The 21,942-nt window shown below is 40.3% G+C and overlaps 3 protein-coding genes across 6 annotated transcripts; 1 reads left to right on the forward strand and 2 right to left on the reverse strand.

The window, feature by feature from the left end:
- Positions 1 to 1,147: 1,147 nt before the first annotated feature.
- On the reverse strand, positions 1,148 to 5,307 carry LOC117737874. Of its 2 annotated transcripts, XM_034544119.1 has the most exons (5): positions 5,150 to 5,307; positions 4,442 to 4,706; positions 4,172 to 4,314; positions 3,943 to 4,042; positions 1,148 to 2,770 (listed from the first exon to the last, which is right to left on the reverse strand). In XM_034544119.1, exons 2-5 carry the CDS (start codon positions 4,686 to 4,688, stop codon positions 1,992 to 1,994), a joined length of 1,269 nt encoding a protein of 422 aa, XP_034400010.1. In that variant the 5' UTR covers positions 4,689 to 4,706; positions 5,150 to 5,307; the 3' UTR covers positions 1,148 to 1,991. The 2 variants fall into 2 exon arrangements, with proteins under 2 accessions (XP_034400010.1, XP_034399999.1); XM_034544108.1 differs by having other exon boundaries at positions 4,442 to 5,307.
- A 2,692-nt stretch (positions 5,308 to 7,999) lies between these two features.
- On the reverse strand, positions 8,000 to 11,676 carry si:ch73-109d9.2 (uncharacterized protein LOC565042 homolog). Of its 3 annotated transcripts, XM_034544098.1 has the most exons (5): positions 11,578 to 11,671; positions 10,876 to 11,088; positions 10,084 to 10,214; positions 9,684 to 9,792; positions 8,000 to 9,428 (listed from the first exon to the last, which is right to left on the reverse strand). In XM_034544098.1, the coding sequence occupies exons 2-5, from the start codon at positions 11,081 to 11,083 to the stop codon at positions 8,257 to 8,259; spliced, it is 1,620 nt and encodes a 539-aa protein (XP_034399989.1). In that variant the 5' UTR covers positions 11,084 to 11,088; positions 11,578 to 11,671; the 3' UTR covers positions 8,000 to 8,256. The 3 variants fall into 3 exon arrangements, with proteins under 3 accessions (XP_034399989.1, XP_034399980.1, XP_034399972.1); XM_034544089.1 differs by having other exon boundaries at positions 8,000 to 9,422; positions 10,876 to 11,676; XM_034544081.1 differs by having other exon boundaries at positions 10,876 to 11,668.
- Positions 11,677 to 11,901: 225 nt separating this feature from the next.
- LOC117737852 (proteoglycan 4) lies at positions 11,902 to 20,623 on the forward strand. The gene is made up of 5 exons (XM_034544068.1): positions 11,902 to 12,327; positions 14,695 to 14,864; positions 14,943 to 15,033; positions 15,150 to 17,371; positions 17,592 to 20,623. Exons 1-5 carry the CDS (start codon positions 12,057 to 12,059, stop codon positions 19,701 to 19,703), a joined length of 4,866 nt encoding a protein of 1,621 aa, XP_034399959.1. The 5' UTR covers positions 11,902 to 12,056; the 3' UTR covers positions 19,704 to 20,623.
- Positions 20,624 to 21,942: the final 1,319 nt, after the last annotated feature.

Consider the following 21,942-nt stretch of genomic DNA (forward strand, 5'->3'; position numbering starts at 1 on the left):
ACACACAAGCTTGAAAACAGAGTAAAACAGTGTCTACAGACACAACAGAAACTGTGAATTGTTCTGAAGGAATGTTTTTCTTTCAGAGAACTCTCTCTATTCCAAATAATACCTTAGCAGCCAGACAAAAGGCCTAATTTCATCTAACAATATATGCTATAGTTCTGACATGTGCACCAAGTTAGGTGAAAGCCTGAGACCAAGTGGCCAATTAAGGTACTGAAATATTGTTGTAAAACAATATTGTGAGTTTGGTATTTTTGGAGGAGCTAAGAGAGCTGTATTCCGAGAACAATTATTTGTCATCAGTCAGCATGTAAATTTAGTCACCACTTATTAAATCATCTAGGTGCTGTCGGTTTACGATAACTCTATCAGAAGTAAATCATAATGAAGTTTCTTTATTCTTTAACTTGTGTTTATGGCCCGTTAGTCTCATGACCTGGAATTGTATTTACCAGACTTTTGAGAATTACACTGAAGAGCTAATCAATTATTTGCTGAGTGTGAAATATTAGACACATTTTCAAGCTTATTTCTCCTACTTTAAAGTGTTTCAAAGAGTTCAAATTAATCATACGTATGTTTGGAGCATGGAGCCAATTTGTGTCAATCGTAGGTGTTTATATGACGCTTCTTTGTCATGTGAATTGCCTATTAAATAATCAGCATATTTGTTTAGATTGTAAAATCAATCAAATAAATATGAATCAGACAAATGGAGTAGCCCTTCAGTGACCAGATTAAACACAATTATTTTGTTTCATGTAAATTTTTTCATGCGTTTTAAAAAAAAATCAGTCATCTTTTTTTATTATCCATAATATGTACAGTAGAACATAAATAATGAACAACAATCTAATTAATTTGTAACATGTAAATAAATGGATAGGGATAAATAATAATGGAAACAAAAAGAACTTATCAAAAACTAACTAATTGCAACACTAGGCTAAAGCTTCACATTTCTGAACTCTTGCCGTTCACTAACGTATTATCCATCATCGGTCAGGGCCAATGTGGATATGTCTTAGGTGTGTGCTCACCCGTTTCTGTAACGCAGCCATCTAAGATCTACTCTAAACCAGGTTTAGAGGCCTCTGCAGCTCGATTACATTTCATAAAAGTATTTTCAGGACAAAAGTAATTTGATGAATAACTTTTATTTAAGTTTGTGAGCTTAAATAAAAATGAAGAGCAGATTAATAAATACGGGCTCTGATCCATGGTCAGTTATACAGTAAGTGTGTCAATTGTGCTCAAAAACAAGGCACAATTGAGTGGAATCATTTGTTGGACTTGAATTCACAGAATAAATATTTATTGACAATTTACCTATCTCTGCATGACTCACAACACACTGCCTTTCATCCTTTAATAACACTACAACAAGTTACTAGATCAATCTTTCTGGAATGCACATGACAACTTGGTACAATCACTCAAGAGACGAGTACACAAGAAGGATTTTTTCCAATTTTAAACATTGCAATAGAAACACTGCAGCATCTTAATCCAAGAGAAACACACCACACTTGTCCTTACATCACTTGCTCTCCATCATCATTCATCCAGGTGGATTCTCTGGTGGCGCTTCAGGTTACATTTCTGGGTGAAGCGTTTGCCACAGGCCACGCAGCAGTACGGTCTCTCTCCTGTGTGCACCCGTCGGTGGGCCTTGAGGTTGCTCAGCTTGGTGAAGCTGCGACCACAGAGGGCGCAGCAGAAAGGCCGCTCACCTGTGTGAGTTAGCAAGTGGGCCTTCAGGTTGCTGGGGTGGGGAAAGCACTTCCCACACTGGCCGCAGCGCAGGAGGTGCCTGGGGCCAGCATGAGGGTGAGAGTCCGGATGGGGTAAGGGGTTGCTGCAAAGGGAGTTTGCAGACGGGTGTGTTTTGATGTTGACCCACGGGCCACCAGTTCGATTATGTGCTGCGGACATTTTGTCGTTCAGGTGAACTCGCTGGACTGAGAGTGGAGGAGGAGGACGCTTCAGATGTGGATGGAAGTTCTGGTGAGGGAATTTAAGTTTGCAACATGAGAGTGAGCTATAGACAGTGCTGCGTTACCACTGTTTGAGTATGTGTGAGAGGCCTTTTTCATCGGCCTGTGGAGGTGCTGTATAGCAGCTTGCAATCTGAGGCCTGTACCCACTTTGGAATGTAGCTTCATAACCTCCTGCACAGTGTTTTTGTGGGATATGCGGTTCTGCTTCAGTGCTTCTGAACTCCCTCTGTGCTGTTTTACTGAGCATGAAAAAGATGCCATCCTAGACTTTGTCATTTTCTTTTTGTTAGGCTCGCTTTCCACACACCCATCCGAATCGATAATTAACTCCTGCTTGATAGACACACCCAACGCATCACTGTTTTGGAGTCTTGACATAGGGGACACTGAGGATGAAATCTGGTCTCCATTTGGGGTAACCAGAACATCAACATGTGCTGTGACGCAGTCGGACAGCTCGTGTTCTGTTTGATTTAGAGGTCCTCTAGTTTGGACTGGATCACAGTCCTGTTCGGTTGCAAGTCTGTGATTCTGCAGTAAACCAGCTGCTGTGACAGTCATGCTAGCCCAACCACTGTCCTCCACTAAAGCTGGATCTGTGGTCATGTGCGTGTCCTCATGGTCTTCAAGGAAGACGTATGCAGCAGACACCTGTGGGTCTTGCTTAATAACATCCCTCAATAGTTTCTCACTGTTCTCTTGGGGCTGTTTTGGTTGTGCCTCTGTCTTCTCAGTGGCGCTGTGGGATTCAAGTTCTGCTTCACCTGGAAAGATTAATAGAATCGGTGGTTATATTAATGTCTTCAACTGCTTTTTTTTATCAATCGGTAGACATATTTAAAAATGTGCTTGCTGCCACAGCTGACATTACAGTCACTGAAACTTAACTTAATAAAATTAGGTTACAAAATCAGGAAGAAATAAGCAATACTGTTCCCTGAAGGCTCTGAAAGCACACCTATCTCACTGCTGCAGGAATGCTTTATGTGCATACGCACCAGAAATGTTCCAAATGTTATTGGACCAAATTGATTAAATTATAATAGTGAAACGATTCATTTTGCATGCAGCATGCTCTCATGTGCACCCTGATAGACTGGCACACAGTAAGGACCGGATGACCGGTAAAAACTTTAGGGAATAGTTGAGAGTCCACCAGCACATCAGGGCGTCTGCCTAGCTCTCTAGGTTGAGAAGCAGAACCACTGAAGCTATGTGCTCTTGTTTTTATATAGTTTTAGAGAATGCTTATGCTATGGAGGACTTCTGTGTCCTTCAGGCCTGCCCAAAAAATCCCCAAAACAGAAATGGTGAGGAAAAGTCTAACACTCTTTACATGTTTTCAGCAATTATTTACTAACATGTAGAACCAAATCTTTTTTTTTTTTTTTTTTTTTTACTTAACACTGCCATTAAGTCAGTAAAAGCTAAAAAAAGTCATATTTACACAAAGATGGCGTCAGTAAAGACACAACGTTCAAAGGTGTAAATTACAGTGGAGAAACTGTCTACATGAGACAATATATCCTATTCACAAGCCATGGTGACAAATTAATTCTGACGTCCACAAGCTACAGGGGAAAATGCCACAATACAGTTGTATAAATGAAACTTTAAAAAAAACGTTTTTTGCACAAATTACATCATTGAAAAAAGTGCCAAATGTGGTTCAATTTGCTCTTTTATAAGTAAATATTTCAAATGAAGTGTGATACAGTAGTTATGTTAAGTGTTATGTGTATTGGTCATGGAGCTTCACTGCGTAAAAAAAAGAAGTGACTAATATCAAACTGATAGTTTATTTAGACATTGGTAAATCCCATTGCTAATTATTTTAATAGCATTAGTAGTGATAGAAAGTAATTTATTTGTAATATAAATATAGATGTTCAAACTTAATATGCAAATGAAACAATGGACATAGCACAATACTCACCATTAAGAGGACCACTCCAATGCAGAGAAAAACCAGATGGCTTATTTGAATTTTCATCTTTCACATCCACCGCTGGCAACAAATAATCCTCTTCTGTCGTCTGAACAGCACAGAGAATATGGTTTCATTTGTTAATTGAATGCTTTTCCTGTCGGAGAAGATATGCGTAAAGACTCTAGGAACAATACTGATCAATCATCACTGACTATGAGAGAGTCCTCTGACCCACCAGTGACTTCATCGCAGGACTGAAAGTGGATGTAGGAGGGTCTTCTGCCTGTGTTGACTCTGGTATGACCTCCTGTGTGCAGCTTATTGACCACCTTTCTACGGAGTCATCTTCTTCTTTTACACCACAGCCCCCAAAGATGTCTGTAAAGCAAAAATACTAAAGTAGGATAACATAATGCCGTGTGTGTGTGTGTGTGTGTGTGTGTGTGTGTGTGTGTGTGTGTGTGTGTGTGCGTGTGTATGTTCTCATATTTCTGCTCGTTCTTACCATCTTGCTGTTCTGTGGGCCTTTCTTCTTCAGTATTACTGGACAGCTCTAAATCATCCTTTGAACAGTCGGTACACCTCCCAGCTTTCCTCCCTTTCACCCCTTGGTCACTTAATTTGGTCTCAGCCCATCGCAACTGCATCCTCAGGGACTCCACCTCCCGGTTCCTGCACTGCATCTCCTCCAAGAAGCCCTCCTCGACCAACTTCGTGACCTCGTACATGGCTGTCTTTACTACGGTCTCCATTACATCCGACAGCTGGGTCTGGAAAGTTACAATGAGGGTTTCCAGGTCCGACATGATTGACTGTCAGGGTCTCGTGTCTTATAACTGAGTCCCGCGTGTTTGTGAGAAAAATAGACACGTATATAATATTTCTTCTCGGAGAATACCACCACGGGTTGTTTACGCTTTAACGTAACACCATTGCTTTACATTAACTCCTTGGTGTGGGTGTTTCAGGCTAACTTAATGAACAGATATTAATTCCATTATGAACGTTAAAAGGCTGGGCTAACGATGCCCAACGAGCTATTTATTGATACAAAGTGCCTTAATGCTAAATTCAGATTGTTACCCAGCCAGCTAATGTGACTAGTTAGCTTAACGGTAGCATTCGTATGCTATCGAACGGTAACTGCGTAAAAACGTCAACAAACCGTAACATTACACAACAACTAATTATGGGAACCATAGTCAAGCCTCACGTGTTGATCTATTTACACTTGTGTTCATGAATTCCTTGAGTGACCGATTTTAAGCTTAGCAAATGAGCAGCATTAAGCGTTCAACCCAGTTAGCTTCTAAACAATCGCTTGTGGTCCTCCTTGTTTTGCTCGTGACGTCATACCCAGCGCACTACGGTGGCCCTATCAGAGGCTTATAACAAAACGCGTTTTAATAAAGTGAAACCCACAGGCTGCGCCAAGCAGTCCATTATAAATTAAGCTCACTTGGTGCATCCCAAGTCTCGTAATTGCATCCCGGTATCGCTCCCTAGCGTATTTTCCTTGAGTCTTAGTCCCTCCCACCGGGGATGCATGGAGAGACCCAAGGAAACCATGCGAGGAGAGAAGAAACGAGGAAATACGTTTAAGAGAAATGGGACAGAAGCGTCAGGTGAAGCCATGTCTGTTTTTGATGACAGCGACCACTGATCACAGCTGATCAGCTTTCAATCCGCTTTAACAGCTGGCTCTGGTCCGGACAGTTTGTAGCGAACTTTCTAATCCAAATCCACTTTAAATAGTGATTTAAATGATCGTATAATGTTTTCACTTTGTGTTAATCTACTACGTATACTAATAAAGACACAGTTATCATCACTGTCAGAGTGGAGATGTTTTCTCTGTTACCTGTTAAACAAACTGCTTTGAGTAATTATATGCTTTGTGGCATTTATACTGTGTTCTGGGTCCTGCTTATACACGCAGAATTTCTACGGGCGGAATGCGTTTGTCTAGTTGCGTCTGCATGTTTTGATGAAATTCTGATTTGACATCATTATAAAATAACCCACAATATGATGATGGTTTCTTTTCAACACTGGAATTATTTTTTGGCTCAATATTTTAGGTTAAACTTAAATGATATAACTCATCAAACCCGACACCCAGGAATGATCAGCCACACGAGACGGAATGGAAATATGATACATTATGGAAAATGTGTTTAATCTGCGATCAATCCGATCAGCTTCAGCGTCCAATCAAATAACTGATAAACAATAAGGGGGCGTGTCGAGCGTTAAAACACTTCCTGGAAACCCGCGCTCCTGCCTCCTCTATCATGGCTCCTTCGAGATCCCTCCTCTCGACATGAACAACCTGGTTCAATTACTTTATTAACGAGGTTGGAATATAAATGAAAGGAGAATATAAAAGGGAAACCAAGGGATTGTCACAAAGAACAAAGCTACTAAACTGTCTCATTGTTCAGTTTCAAACATATTAATTAAATTTGATCTCCCACTAACTGTCTCATATCACTCTTTGTTGTTATGGTTTATACGCTGATTATAATCTGATCATAGAATATGCAGACAATAGTTTATGAAACACCTTATTTACATGATCTGGGTTTCTCGGCCAAGATAGTTTGTTCTCGTGAGGCCGCAAGGAATTGTGGGGCGGCATTATCTCCCTTCCTTTCATAAAGGAAGGTCCAGGGTTTCCTATGTTAAAGGAGCTAAATAAGGAAGCATTGAAGCGCCTTCCCTTTAGAGAATTCGACCAGCACTTATCATGGCGGCCCCTTAGATACTTCCGGGTCATTTTACTCCGTTCGCAATCTTCCTAATCAAAAAGGACGATTCGACCGCAGCCGCAGTCTTGAGACAGCAGTCAATATGGCGGCGCAGAACAACTTCCGGTTTAAGCGAGGATCAAAGAGCGAGGAAAAGTCAATTAGGAGACTTGGGATGTACCTACTGTTTAAAATTGGAATGCGTATTTTTTATATATCTTACCAGGCTCTCTTGAGAGATTACGCATTTTTATCCAAAATGAAGATAGATAAAATATTGATTCCCTCATTTCCATAAAGGTTTTTGACACTATATGTGTTTACTACTTTCACATAAAAAACAGTGCCTCTACATTTGAATATTAGGTCACGTAGAAATGTTCACTTTGTACTTTGTACTAGGCTCTTTTCTGCAGCAGGCATTCTTGACATGTCATTGCAGGGTATATATACAGGTAACCTTAATTGTGGCCCTGTTCAAGCACGTCTTTACTCTGTTATGACATGTCTGTTATTCAATGTTCTGGCCAAATAACAAAAGTTATGTTTTGACCCACGCAAACCAGAAAACCCTTAAGAATAAAATCACAACACTGTGACGGGACAAACTCCAGTTATGAGGCCATAACAAATATGAAAATTCATATTTTTACATATTTTAAGAAATGGAAGACGCCAACAAAATCCCATTCAACTTTGGGAGATGAAACTGGTAGACCCCAGCTATAGAAGTTTAAATCCAGTTTAAATTGGATAAGGCAACACAGACACATACGTTTTTAAACATCCAAGATCACTTTTATGTTAAGTGGTTTTCTGAGATGAGGGCAGATATGAAGATACCCCTCTCACCATAAGCCGATACTTCCCTAGAATCTCCATGAAAGTGAATAGCGTGCCAAGTGACTAAAATGTAATTTTCAAATAAAGTTTGTTTCAAGAAGAAGAAAAAAAGAAGCAGTTCATTGTTAAAAGGAACAGTGTGTGATATTTAGGAATATTTATTGTCTAACATGATAGATAATATTCCAAATTAGTTTTCATTAGTTTATAAATCACCTGAAACTAAGACTCGTTTTTGTTGGCTTAGAGTAATATATATCTACACAGAGCGACCGGCCAGCGGGAGGTCAATGGTAAATTAGGAATAAAACATAAATGTGTACATCATGCACATTATACAGCTGCATTGATTTTATTTTGAAGACGACTACTGTTGTAGAGGGGTATTCAGTTGCCATCTACATACTCACTACTAGATGTCACTAAATCCACTGGTGCGTTAAAAAAAACATGTAATCTTTAGGAAAACATTAACAGATATACTTCTTTTTTTTATTGATTTTGAAATGTTTCACAAGGACAATGTTGTGGAAAATATGCAGCAAAAAATGTGTACAAATAAAGACGTATTTGTCATCTTTGTCCTATATTATTCATTGAAACAAGTTTTTTAAAAAAAAAACACAAAAGGCGTGGAATTGAAGAGAAGAAAAAAAAATGTGGTTTTGGATTTAAAAATTAACATATTCATTTATGAGCCTTCTGATGCTCTTTCCCCAAAAGCTCTTTATAGATCTGTCATGTGTTTACGTTGATGTGATTTCAGATGATCCAGGCGTTTGAAGCTGAGGCCACAGACAGTGCAGCAGTATGGTCTTTCCCCCGTGTGGGTGCGCTGGTGAACCTTCAATATGTCTGCCCGTGTGAAGCTCTTATCGCACATATTGCACCGATGAGGTTTTTCCTGTGTGTGAATTCTCCGGTGCAACTTCAGATTCCAGAGACGGCTGAACTTGTTCCCGCATACAATGCAGCAGTACGGTTTGTCACCTGTTTGGCCACACTTGTGTGTCTTTAGGTCAGAAAAAGAAGGGAATCCTTTCCCACAATGGCTGCAGAGGTGGAGTCCCTGCCCCGAATGGATCCTCTGGTGGACTTTGAGGTTACAGGCTTGAGTAAAGGTCTTTCCGCACTGGGTGCAGGAGTACGGTGACACTTGTACGGTACCTTTATGCGTCTGTTTGTGGGCTTTTAGTGAGGCTAAGTCAGGGAAGGACATGGAGCACTGGTTACAGGTGTGTCTCCTCCCACCTCTCCCTCCTACCTGATGCTGCAGTCTCTCTCCCAGGTTTACGGTATCACTGTATGCATCGGATGGTCTATACATATCCTCTGTGTTGTCTAAAGAAGGGTCAATGCGAATGCCCTGGCCCCTGAAATTCAACCTGCCGCCCGGATCACTAGACACATTGCCAGGGTACAAGATACTGGGGTCCTGTAGATAACCTTCTTCATTGATCAATAAACAGCTCAGCTCTCCTCTTACATCAATGTTTGTCCTTGTGGGAGAGCCAGCCGGTGAACCGACCGTGCCCCCTCTATTCGGTGCAGCACCTGTTTGGTAAACTTGATGCTCGGCTCCTTCTGGTGCTTCCAGATCTCCCTCATAGTGCCCGATGTAGTTCAGATCCTCACCCAGTTGGGAAGGTGATCCTTGTAACCCATCCATGTTACCCATGTCTATCATATTGGAATCTCCATAGCCAGTTTTGCTAAAGCCACCCAATTCTTCCATACCATACCTGCTATGGAAAAGTGGTTCAGATGGGTCACCTGAGTGTCCATCTTGCCCCGATTCTGGCCTCTGGTCATAGCCAGCTTCCCAGTTCAAATGACTCTTTGGGATCTTCTGGTCAACAAAACGTTTACTGGGCCCTGGCAGACCTGATGCCTCTGTTTCTGATCAATGAGAGGAGAAAAAGATGTTCTCACAGTTATGAGTAGAGAATACAATGACACAATTACCATATGATCACTGAACATAATGACTTTGGAGAAAGTTTTTAGGAAGTGCGTCGTCTGGTGTATAATTTTCCTGTAAAAATAGTGCTGGAGAAATGACTACATACTCATGTTATGTGATTGAAAATCAACATGATATTAATATGCTTAAAAATAGCTTTGCTGAATGTCTGCATATATGAAGAGACCAACCATCCAAATTGACTCCCCATCTCTCTTGGGACTCATTAGTTTCTGGTGTGATCCGAAGGACTTCCTCCTTGAGCAGCCTATTCATCTTTTCACCCTGTACACCTGGAGACTGGGAGACAAGTAAAAGGACAACATTCATACAAAAGGCTTTAACTGTACTCACCTCAAGAGAAACTATAAGCTTTGCATTAGATCAACAAGCAGGTCTAATTGGACTCTCCAACATTTAAGTTTCACAAAAATGTAAATACTTAGAAATATAATGGAGGTTTTAATACTGTAATTACTTAACTCCTGGGACATATACAACAATACAATGTCCATTGTAGGTGCTTACAAACATTTTAACATTGCAATCTAATTTATTGAAATGACATAAGTGTAACAAACTGCCCTCTACCTGTGGTGCCGTCATGGCACTGCAGGCCTCTGGTCTCGTCTCCTCCGCTTCATGAATAGGTGGCCCTCCTGCATTGCTTCGGGAACTATGTATCTCTTCTTGCAACACACTCTCCTGTTTAAGACTTTTCTCTGTAGCAGAAGATGGGAAAAACATTTCTTTAAGCTTTAAATCCCTTTTGAAGGCACTAATATGTCAATATTGCATTGACAGATGTTTATTTCTGCCCTTAAGTGGCCAACAAAGAAATTGCTGGTTTAGAGCAGCATGACTGATGATGGCCTCATGGGTGCATCATCAGTTTGCCTAAACACCCAGCAGAAACAGAGCAACATTAGCATGCAATTGGATGATAAATAAATAAAAGTCCAATAGTTGCTCTCTTTTTAGCTCCGATTTGGTCTCAAGAAACCTCAGAGGGAAATCTGGTTCTGTGGCTGCTAAATGTTCTTCTCTGTTCACCAGCTTGTTGCTAACTTTGTCTGTATGCTGTTTTAACATATAGACATCAAATGCTCTACATATTGGAGGAGACTTGAAGAGTTGAGTGTTAAATTATCTGTGTTTTTTTTTCTAAACAACAACCCTTTCACATTGTTTTTGACTAATTGTGCAGTGTTAAAGTTGTTGCAGGGCATATTTGTCTTTAAACTTTCTAACACCCTTTCAGCTATACTTTTTAAAAAAAGTTAGATTCCAGAAGAGTTCATGCAGGTCATGAAGTTTAGTCCCCCATGTGACAAAATCAATAGTGGCTGAATGTATATAATTAGTAACACCTGACAGACTTACCTGTCTTACTGTGAGTATCCTCCCCGACTTTTCCGCAGTCAATGCATCTTCCCTTCCTGTCTCCCTCTCTGTCTTTACGGCGGCTCTCCGCCTTCAGTCGCCTCTTCAGGGACTCGACCTGCTCCCGGCACCTTGTCACCTCTTCCAAGAAACTGTCCTCGACCAGCCGCGTGATCTCATACATGGCAGCTTTGAAGACAGTTTCCATTACACCTGAAAGTTGGGACTGAAACGTTGCTATCGTTTCGGCCATTATGGTAATGGCGTACGATAACTGTCCTTTACTTTCAGTCAACTGAAAAGCAGACAATTTCCGACTGGCAAAGACTGCAGTTGTCGGGCACAGCTAACGTCGGTGTCTTTAAGATGGACGTGCCAGTGTCTTTAACTCAGTTTTTAGTCCAGATAACGGCAAACAAGTCGCCCGCGTATGTTAGTCGGTCCACATTAACCGTTGTGTGACTTCCGCCAAACCAAACTAAACGTTAACCTAACTGCAGAGTTGCTTGTGACGGTCAACACTAAGCTAGCTAGCTTGCTGCACTAGCGAGCTAGGTTAGCTAGTTGTGAATCAGAGTTCAATCTAGAGTCCGACACATGCGATAAATAATGACCGGAAACATAAAATAACCACAGTTAACATTCATATAATGTATGCAAAATGCAAAGTGGGTTTGGTAGTAAAAAAAAAAAAACAATTACATTTCTTCGCTGTAATCTAACGTTACCAAATGCTGTTAGTCTATCATTTCCTGTTGATTCCGCCAACAACCATACTTCCGAAATAAAAAATACGGGTCGTGAGTTGGGACAATCTTAAGTGTTTCAGTTGAATGGGTGTCTTTTTAAAGAATGACGCCTCCTGCTCAATATGTTTTACATAGAGCGTTAATGGTAATGAATAACTGCACATGTACCCGTTTATTGTTATTTTGCCAATTGTATACGATATATACAAAACATACAGTTTGGCATTTTTTTTGTGGGTCACCGGATATACGGTCAACTCCCTACTTCCGTTAAAGTGCGTCACACAAAGCAGAGAGACCGCGTTGGGCCACGACGGAAAGGAGCCATGTTGAGTCAGCTCCTAAAGCCATAGTTTTTATAACGATACAGTAAAGCTACTCGTAAAAGTGGACTCATAACTAAACTCAGACGAACCTTCAACCATTCCAAAAATGTCCGCGGATGATTTTCAGACAAAGTACTCTTCTGTCATGGAGAGTATGCTCAAGAGCGCAATCGCTGAGACCACGAAACTTTTCGAAACTATGGTCGACGAGCTGAAGGTAGAAATATCTGGGATGAAGAAGGAGAACGAGGACCTCAAATTAAGATGTAGCCAATTTGAGAGTGCGAGAAACCCACCTACTGTTCACACCGGAGGAAGTGATTCTCGTCAAGGGCGTACCAACGACTCTGAGAAACGTGACCGAGCTGTTCAATGCGGTGAGTTGTGACGCCCGCTACTAACAACAAGCATGCAATCCGTAACAATGGTCTGATAATGCCATGTGGTGTTTTAGCTGTATTGTTGCGCCATATTGAATTCATATAGCAGCATGTGACAGTAACGTGAGCCCGGCCTAGTTCGAACGTATCTAAAGCGTGGAATCCAACATCTGAGGGAAACCATACAATGCATACAGTGTGTTCCAACAACATTAGGTTGCGTCATAATGGTTGTATCCAGCACTGAACCTGTCACACAAACAGTATAAACTCAAAAGTTGACGTTCATTAACACAATTTCTTTTATTCTAATTGGATGCTTTAGATTCACTATTGCAATTTCATATCTATTTTACGTTCACAAGGAGTGAGGTCACATAATCTGGAGTTGAAATATTTACAAATGATATTATTGGAAGAAGCTTGACACATTTGAAGGAATGCTTTGTCAATTTAGTTGTGTTATAGTGGGTCTGGATCATACAATGTTTGTGACAATGCAACTTGTTTTAAATTGTTGCATCTCAGTCTTGGGGAAATGAGGTGGAGTTTGAGAGGCTTATTTATTTATATGGGTATGTAACACGTTGCACATGTGTTACACAACCAGGATGTTATTGTGTCTTATGATGTCCTCTCACTCACGTCATTCTCAAGGAGCAATTTATTGTGTGGGAAAAACGTACTGAAATCTGATACTTGTCTGTTGACTTGGGCTGTATGATATAGGCCAGTGGCTCTCAACTGGTCTGGCTGTGGAACCCACCATAACCCCTGAATGACAATTCGTGACCCAAATTGAGGAACATTAAGTATACAAAATTAGCTTTTCTTCTGATTACCTTTTATAAGTAGGTAAATACTGAAAAACGTTGTGCTTTGACGAAAAATAAGCAGCACTCACTTCAACCTGAGTTGTACCACTGACATAGTCCTGAGTCTGGATGAATTAATAATGGGAGAACTGGGATGTTTTTTTGCATGATTGTCCGATGTGTGTGGGATTTCAGCAACATGGACAAAGCAGAAATAGTGGTTATTTCTTCCATTTTTTATATATATATATTAAAGTTTTGAAATGGTTTAGATGCAATTATCATTAAAATGCTGGGATAACTGAGCATTAAGACTCTAAGTAGCCCCCCACTTGGACAGTTCATGGTAATGCATTGCTGGGTCATGTTGCTTGAGGAGATGCAAAAAGCAAAGGCTGCAACAACTAATAGATTATAAAATTAGTTGCCAAAAATTTGGTCAATGGTTAAGTTATTATGCATGCCATTCGTTGTGGCAGTGCCTCAGGGCAGTCAACCAGTTTTGTAGCTCACAAGATGAATTACAGCATACATGAAGTAAACATTGTAATAGTGTGAGACATATTTTAGCGGAGAAAAGTTCAGAGGCAAACGTACAATTACAGGTTTAACTTCAAAATAAACAGAAATAAATATTTCAAAGCTAATTCCCAGCTACATTGTTACATCAGAAAACCAACAGTGTCTCTGTTTTGTTTTACTTTTGTATTGACCTGTAATCAAGCGTTTATCTATCGATTTTAACGAGGTTCGGCTATTGGTCAGAAAAATATATTTAAAAAAATGATCGTCCCTATTCTAACAATGGTACAAACCTTTGAATCTAATCGTGACCATGCCATTGCCCTTTGCTTTTATTAATAACAGTTGTGTGTAAAATGGTGTATGCATGTTTAATGTTATGTGTGTATATACTCTGTCTGGCTCATGGCCTTTGTTGTCAGCTTTTCAACTTAATATTTGAGCTGTCAAGGGCAAGCTAGTTCTTTGTACCGTATTTTCCGCCATAATATTACTGTGTGTGTGTGTATAAGAACCCCAAAATGGCACCTGTCAAGAGACACGCTTACGACACGGACTTCAAACTTAAGGCTATCAGTCACGCAGTAGAACATGGGAATAGAGCAGCTGAGAGAGAATTCAACATTAATGAATCAATGGTACGGAAGTGGAGGAAGCAAGAAGATGACCTGCGCCAAGTAAAGAAGACCACACAGAGTTTCAGACTGTTTTTTTTACGTGTTACAACTGAACAAGGTTGGGGGTTATTGTGAATACGCTCATTAACGTTTGAACAATGTTGAGTTATTGTGAACACGTTTAATAAAGTTTGACTGACTGTTTTGTTTCGCTTAATGCGCTTTATAGTCTGGTGCCCTTTATATATGAAAAAAGATCAAAAATAGACCATTCATTGACAGTGCGCCTTATAATCCAGTGCGCCCTATAGTGTGGAAAATACGGTATATTAGCGGCACAGCATTGTTAACTGAATTGTTCAGGACTGTGGTCTTAAAAATCACCAGTTTTTGTGTTGTTTTTTTTACAGACCTTGTTCCTATCCGCACAATATTAGTGGAGCAATGTCAACCACTGAGGCACTCATCATTGCAAAACCAAGAGCAACAGGGCAGTTGTGAGCAGATGGAGCACAGTTTGCAGGACCACACCTATGTAGAGGGAACTACTCAAATGGCCTTCATACTCGTCAAACAGGAGGTGTGTGTCTGTCTGAGAATCAACAAACTATTTTTTGTCTTTATCTCTGAACATTAATTGGTTTTACTCCCTCTTCAGGACTCTTATGATGATTCTTCTCAGCAGTCAGTCGTGAAGCAAGAGGAAGCTGAGGCCCTTGTCTGTGGGCTAGTATTGAGTGATAAAGCAGGTGAGGAGTTAAAAGCGACATTTACAAAATGTGGAAAGGTTTGTTATTCCCATTCTTATATTTTGTTATGTTCTATCATGTTTCCTCTGACATGTCTCTCTCACTGCTGTGGCTAGGTTCACCACAGGCCCCTGCTTGTGCAACTGAATATGAAGGGATCCAGGGAATGGAAAGCAGTTTACAAGGAGCCCAGAACCAATTGTCTGAATTGGAGCATTCACAAGTCCTCTCACTCGCTGCAATAAATGACAACATCGAAGAAGAGTCAGAATTCAGTCAGAAGGGAGAACACCTAACATCTGAAAAAAAACCATTGGTAGTTGCTCAGCGTCAATCAGAGGTGGAACCCCTTAAAAAAGAGCAACCATTGGTAAAACCCCAACAATGTCAAAAAGAGGGCAAAGTGTCAGTAAGTGAACAGGCTAATGTTTCTCAGCAACATTATGTAGATTTGAAATCTACCAAACTACAGCTGTCACATCCTACTCCACCCAAGAAAGGAGAAACATGTGAAGCATTAAAAAGTAGTGTGGCACAAAGTGAGGCTAGTCCCAAGCCAGAAAAACGTAGAAGAGGACGGCCACCAAAAAAAACTAAACGTCTGCAACATTCAGGGAAAGAAATTGGTTCTCTCGCTGTGTCAGAAGCCTCTTTAAGTAAAATATGTTCCTCTGAAATGGAAAAGGCATCTGAATCTCAACCGTCTATGGTAATTGAAGAAGGGGCGATTAGGGCTCCATTTCCTGCTTCACCTGCAAATGAAACAATAAACACTCCAACTGTTCAACCCAGAGAACGCCGCACCTCTGTTACTCTACAGGATGCTTTACTGTTAGTTGAAGCCATGAATCAGTCAATAATAAAAGGCATATTGACCTCTCCTCAACGAATGGCAACATCAACTCAAACCCAGTGTGCCCCCTGTGTGGGTACTTTAGAGACTGTGGATGAGATTCCAGCAGAGCCAGCACAATTGACAACAGAGAAACTTAGTGTCACTTCTGTAACATCAGATGCCACTCCAACTAATATAGCTCAGGCCCACATTAAGATTGTCATACCAAAACAACACCATACAGTCAAGCCATCCAATACTATGACATCATTAACTGATGCAGTTAAAACAAGTGTACAGTCAATGCAGCAGCACCTTTCCCGTCCTCTGATAACGTTGGTAGCACCCAGTAAACCTGGTATGGCGGTATCGCATAAACTAATTGCCATGCCAAGATCAGAATCCTCATTAACACGCCATAAAATAGCAGCGCTGTCACCAACCCAGCTTCCTACTGTTGTGTCAACAGTTGTTGCTGCACAGAAAAATAGACTTCCAGGCATTACAACTGCAGGCATGCCTCTCGGAAGTAATTCCCTTTCCTCTGTTCCTCAGAAAACTACACGCATTACGTCCGGGAAATCAATTCCTGTGGTCCCTTCGCAGTCGACCACCTCTTCTGACCTGCAGTCAGGGACTCTACCACATCCAAAAATAACTATTATAATTCCAAGACAGGCATCAAGTAAACCTCCGTCAAAGACAATTGTTCTGACAACCAAGCAAGGGTCCACCGAATCTGCTGCTGCTATAGTATCATTGCCGCAGTTGATTACATCGCAGGAGTTAAGCATTTCTGTGGATACACAAACAGTTTTAGATGAAGTAGCAGCAATATCCTCTCAAAAGAGGTATAAAACATTGTCCAACTTAGATTTTCCCAAACAAACTGCTTCTGAACTGGTAAATGCATCTATAGAAACCTGTTCTAGTTCAAACATGTCAGTTGGGCTAGTGCCATCCTCGGTGTCTCCAATGGTACGACCGACTGCTGTGGTCAGATTAACCAGGCTCCCATTTCCTGTATCGCCCAAAGAAGCAGTCTTCGTCTCAAGACTGCCTACAATTGGATCTCCTAAAAGTCGATCCATTTTGAAAGAAGATGCCACACAAGAGAAACCATCATCTGTGGTCATATCGACACCGGTATCAGAGACCCTGATTTTGGAAGAAAGCTCACCTGACAGCGGGCCATCTACACCATCCCAGTTGTCAGCACCAGTCGTTGAGAACTCGACAATAGCCATCAACAAGACTGAACCACCAGCTGGAAATGGTACAGCGGGTGAACCTACTTCTAATTCTGATGAGGAAATAATAAGCATTGCAGTGCAAGATTGTCCATCACCCCATGACCCACCAATGGAAGAGAAAGAATCAGCTGGCCTCATACAACTAATTCCCATCACCACCAAGGACGCATCTGATCCTCATTTGCAGATGACCAAAGCGCAGTTTCTGGCGCAGCTGGCAGTGACACCTGTACCGCAAGACCCAACAAAGGTAATCTAGTAGTAAATATTTCTCAGTCTTTTAAGCAATATAATTGCTTTGTGGATAACATATTTATACTAGAGTTGCACAATATTGGTGGAAAAACTATGTAATATTCTTTAACAATGTTTTACTAAAAAACAATGTTGTACTCTTGATTGATTGTATCATAAAATCATTGATTATATAGATATTCAAGGTTAATTTGTTATTATGCTTTTTGTTATAGGTCTCCTCTGAAAACTCAGTAGATGCAACAACTGCAGAGACCAGCACCAGTGAAAAGAAAAGGTTACAGAAAGAATCCCTTGTGGCCCAACTCCGAAGTCATCTCAAAACTCGCCTGCAAGCTAGAAGAACGAAAACAAATTCAGAATCATGCACAGTAGCAGAGACCCTCACTGTAAACCCTAAAAAAAGTAGACCTCAGAATGAAAGTCCTGAGAAAAGAGAACCTATTCCCATCAGTCCAAAAGACCCAGGAGTAGTTGAAGATGTTACCTTTCCAATGAAGACCACTAAATCCCCCACTCCTGTTAGTCCTAGGAGGTCTGGACTACGTGGAGCCGATGTTAGCCCGAAGAAGACTGTTAATGAACCGTCTTTCATCATTTCTAGGAGGTTTAAGGCTACTAGAAAATCCGCTCCTGTGACTCCCAAGAGATCTAGTTCAGGTGCACATGGTGTAGCCTCAAAAACAAAAAAATCCACTTCTGTGAGTCGTAGGGGGTCTACAGCAATGGAAGAACGTGCTAGACCTAAAAAGATCAAATCCACTTCTGTGAGTCCGAGTAGGTCTAACTCGATTATAGAAAGCGTAAGCCCTAAAAAGACAAAATCCACTTCTGTGAGTCCTAGGAGGTCTAGCTCAATTAAAGAAAGCACTACCCCTAAAAAGACAAAATCCACTTCTGTGAGTCCCAGGAGGTCTACCTCTAAAAATACCAGAAACATTTCTGTGCGTCCTAGGTGGATTAGTTCAACTAGAGATGGTGCAAGCCCTAAACGTACTAAAGCTACTTCTCTGAGCCCTCAAAGAACTAGTTTGAGTACAGATGGTGTTATTCCTAAAAAAGCAAAATCTATTGTTGGTCAAGAGACATCAAATTTAAGTAAAAAGGGTACTAGCCCCAAAGTGTCAATTGATAAATCAATGTTCTGCCGTAGGAGGTGCACCTTACCTAAAGATGGTTCGAGCAGTAAACAGAATAAAAGAGAATCCAATTTCCTCAGTCCTAGGTATAGCATAACTGCAGACAGTGCTTGTACAAATAACTCTAAGATTGAAACGGGTTCCCCAAATGTTAGGTGGCCTGAATTGGCTAAAGATGGTCTCAGTCCTAGAAAGACAAATGAGTCCACTCCTGCGAAGAAACCCAGATTAATTCAAGATGGTACTGGTCCAAAACAGAAATTAATAGTGGGGGATGCTAAGAGGTTGGCTAAAGCAGCAAAAGCCAAAACGATAGCTAAAATGAAAAATGGAGCAAAAACAGGCCAGTTGGCAGAAAGCCGTGCTAGCTGTGAGGCTGTGAGAAAATGTACAGCTAAAGCTGTGTGGACTCCTCCTAGACTGCCTGCCAGGAAAACACCTCCGACAGGGAGACAGAAAGAGCTGTTATCACCATTATTGCCGGATCATACATTAGTATTTCCCCCCAGTGTTTCTCTCCTTCCCATACCTGTCAAAGCTCCACCTGTTGTATCACCGTTACAGCCTTTATCAGTCATTGGGAGACGGCTGCTTAAAAACCAGTGTGGTGAATGCGGCCGTGTCCTCAGCAGCCTTGCGGCCCTGGAAAGCCACGTTAGTCTCCACGCAGGTCGGCGACCTTTCTCTTGCACGCTCTGTGGAAAGAGGTTCCCAGACTCAAAAGGTCTTAAACGGCATGGTAGGGTGCACCGCAATGGTAGAATCCATATCTGTCAGCAGTGCGGGAAGGGCTTTGTCTACCGTTTTGGCCTCACCAAACACCTCCAGATGGTACACAGGAAACTTAAACCTTTTATCTGCCAAATTTGCCACGGGGCATACTTCACAAAACGAGATATGGAAGCCCATATACGAATGCACACTGGAGAGAAACCATTCCATTGCAACCTATGTGAAAAAAAATTTGCACGGCGGGTAGAACTAAATGTGCATTTGAGGTGGCATAATGGGGAGAAGCGACACTGGTGCCCATTCTGTGGGAAAGGATTTCTAGATTTCAATAACCTGAAAAGGCACAAGTATATCCACACAGGGGAGAAACCACATTCCTGCGCCCACTGTCCCAAGAGCTTCACGCAGTCAGGCCACCTGAAAAAGCATGTAAAAAATGTACATAAAGTACTATGAAAGATGGATATCCAAGATGCCACCCTGTTCTAGTGAGAACTCCAATGTATTTGGGAAGGGAGATATATATAGTCTTGTAATGTGAGAATGCTTCTTGCGAAATGGATCTGACAAGTTTTATTTTTATGATTAAATGCTTTTGTGAAACAAATGCAAATGGATAATATTTTTTTTTCCTCATGTGTCCCATCTGAGATTTTTTGTTTTGTGTTTTATGAAGGACATACAATGTTTTTACGTTTAGCGTTTTTGTTTTCTTTTCCAGATTTGATTGCGAAGAACAGTATCAATGTCACGCTTGCGTGTATGCCACTAGAACAAGGCGGAGATTGGCTCAGCGTAAAGACTGGATGCAGAACCTTCCAAAGCTTTGTTTTTAAATTGTAAAAGGCATACAGATGCAACAAAATGCCTTTTTCATCCAGCTCAATATTTGATGAACAGCTGTAAGAGTGCTATCTCTCAGCAAGTTAACAAATAAGCATATTTAGTAATGCATTTCGACTAATAATTTCTAGTTTGTCGATTTTGACCAAGGAATATCCCAGGATTTTGTTACGTAACCTCAAGTAGCCTTTATGATGTTCTTCAAACATCTGTTTTGGAAATGGGTTATAGTGCAAACATTGGCATTTAGAACTGCCACATTTTTTACTATCATAACTTTTCTTCCATTGGTATATCAAAGATAACCTACAACTTTAGAATAACCCCAGTGGATATGTTTAAATATCTTGCTGTTGTGAGTATCACTTTAAATTGTTTTCATCATTCATTGATTTATGTATTACTACTACTACCAAACTTTAAATGGTAGCATACACCCAATTAGCAAAAAGGTTTTGATCAGTTCCGTTACCAATTTTCACATTAATGTGACATTCTGACAGCTGGAAAATAAAGTCAATGCATAAAAAGTATTTAAATTGTTTTTTACTTGGGGGAGGGGGATGCATTATATTGCAGGTTCATTCATGACATCGATTTTCACTTCTGTTAACAAAAATGGCAACATAGTTTATTTGTACTAGTTTATTTTTACTAGTACTACAAACAAGAATTATTAATGTTTACACTGGACAGAAAATAAAATTTCGCTTAATCCCCAGAAAGCCCATGAATGTAACCCCATAGTTGTCATGCAGCTCGGGACTAATACAACATTTTCACTTTAATTTATACCATTTCAATCTGAGCAGACGCATCATTGCTTCAGTTGGTCTCTACACTTCTTTACTTTCATTTTCCCTTCGAAACTGCTTTGGTCAGCTGTGATGATTAAAGAGCTGAGCAAAAGTCTGCGCGTAAATTCCACTTTTCTTATCTTGTCTTGTGTGTCGGACATTCTGCTGATCATCTACCAAATCAATGATATTAGATCTATTTCCATCTGTTTCTTAAAGTTCTAGACATCAAACCCATTCCGCTAGAATTGTAAACATGTAAGAAATTGTAAATATTTAATTGCTTTCAAAGATATACTGAGATGTGTATTTTCTTGGTCCTGTGATTTGAGAAAACATAATAAATAGAGGCCTCAAACTGATCCCCTTCTGTGTACCTTTTTGTTGAAAACCTATATTATTGTTTGAAATATTTTGGGGAAATAGTCATTTTATTTCGTAAGATAATTGGCCAGTTTATTTCTAAATTGTGACTAAGACTTGCCAAGCAGCTGTGATTAGGTCTACATTAGTGTAGAATAATGGCCTGCAGTAGTTTTTTTTTTTAAAAGAAGCCACTTTCTGACTTATTAGTTGTATTATTATTATGTGATGACTAGATTGGCAAGTCAATCAAAAGTCTTAAAGGAGTTGAAGCATTGCTGTGGTGATCGCATTCAGATGCTCTTTAATCCTTTAGGCATACTGTGCTTATTTGATCTTGACGAGGGCTCATTGTATTTGTGGAATAAAAATAATCCAATGTAGTATTAAAAGGCCTTTATTTTACATGGCAATATGTATTTAAAATGACCAACATGTTGCAAATGACATGGGTGTTCATCACGCTTGTTTCTCCTAAAGTTACACAAAACACATTTCTGCCACCATTATAGTACAGAATGCAATGTTGATGAATGACATTTTTTTTATTTGAATGGATCATAATTCATTATGTAGAGAAGGTTCATTATCCCATTTCCAATTGAATAATATTTCATGTGTTTTTTTTTATAAATAATTAATCTAGGAAAACATGTACACATCCATCATCTGTTTCCTTTTTAATGCTCACG

The sequence above is a fragment of the Cyclopterus lumpus genome, chromosome 1 (assembly GCF_009769545.1).
Source record: "Cyclopterus lumpus isolate fCycLum1 chromosome 1, fCycLum1.pri, whole genome shotgun sequence".
Taxonomy (NCBI): domain Eukaryota; kingdom Metazoa; phylum Chordata; class Actinopteri; order Perciformes; family Cyclopteridae; genus Cyclopterus; species Cyclopterus lumpus.

Bases quoted from the DNA above. Each gene is read 5' to 3' on its own strand.
- LOC117737874 (XM_034544108.1), bottom strand. From the start codon at position 4,742: ATGTCGGACCTGGAAACCCTCATTGTAACTTTCCAGACCCAGCTGTCG. The intron at 4,043-4,171 runs GTGGGTCAGAGG...TGTGCTGTTCAG, and splicing joins GTCCTGCGATGAAGTCACTG to ACGACAGAAGAGGATTATTT. The intron at 2,771-3,942 runs GTGAGTATTGTG...TAATCTTTCCAG, and splicing joins TTGGAGTGGTCCTCTTAATG to GTGAAGCAGAACTTGAATCC.
- si:ch73-109d9.2 (XM_034544081.1), bottom strand. From the start codon at position 11,128: ATGGCCGAAACGATAGCAACGTTTCAGTCCCAACTTTCAGGTGTAATG. The intron at 10,215-10,875 runs GTAAGTCTGTCA...CTTCTGCTACAG, and splicing joins GGATACTCACAGTAAGACAG to AGAAAAGTCTTAAACAGGAG. The intron at 9,429-9,683 runs GTTGGTCTCTTC...CTCATTGATCAG, and splicing joins ATGGGGAGTCAATTTGGATG to AAACAGAGGCATCAGGTCTG.
- LOC117737852 (XM_034544068.1), top strand. From the start codon at position 12,057: ATGTCCGCGGATGATTTTCAGACAAAGTACTCTTCTGTCATGGAGAGT. The intron at 12,328-14,694 runs GTGAGTTGTGAC...TTTTTTTTACAG, and splicing joins TGACCGAGCTGTTCAATGCG to ACCTTGTTCCTATCCGCACA. The intron at 14,865-14,942 runs GTGTGTGTCTGT...CTCCCTCTTCAG, and splicing joins TCATACTCGTCAAACAGGAG to GACTCTTATGATGATTCTTC.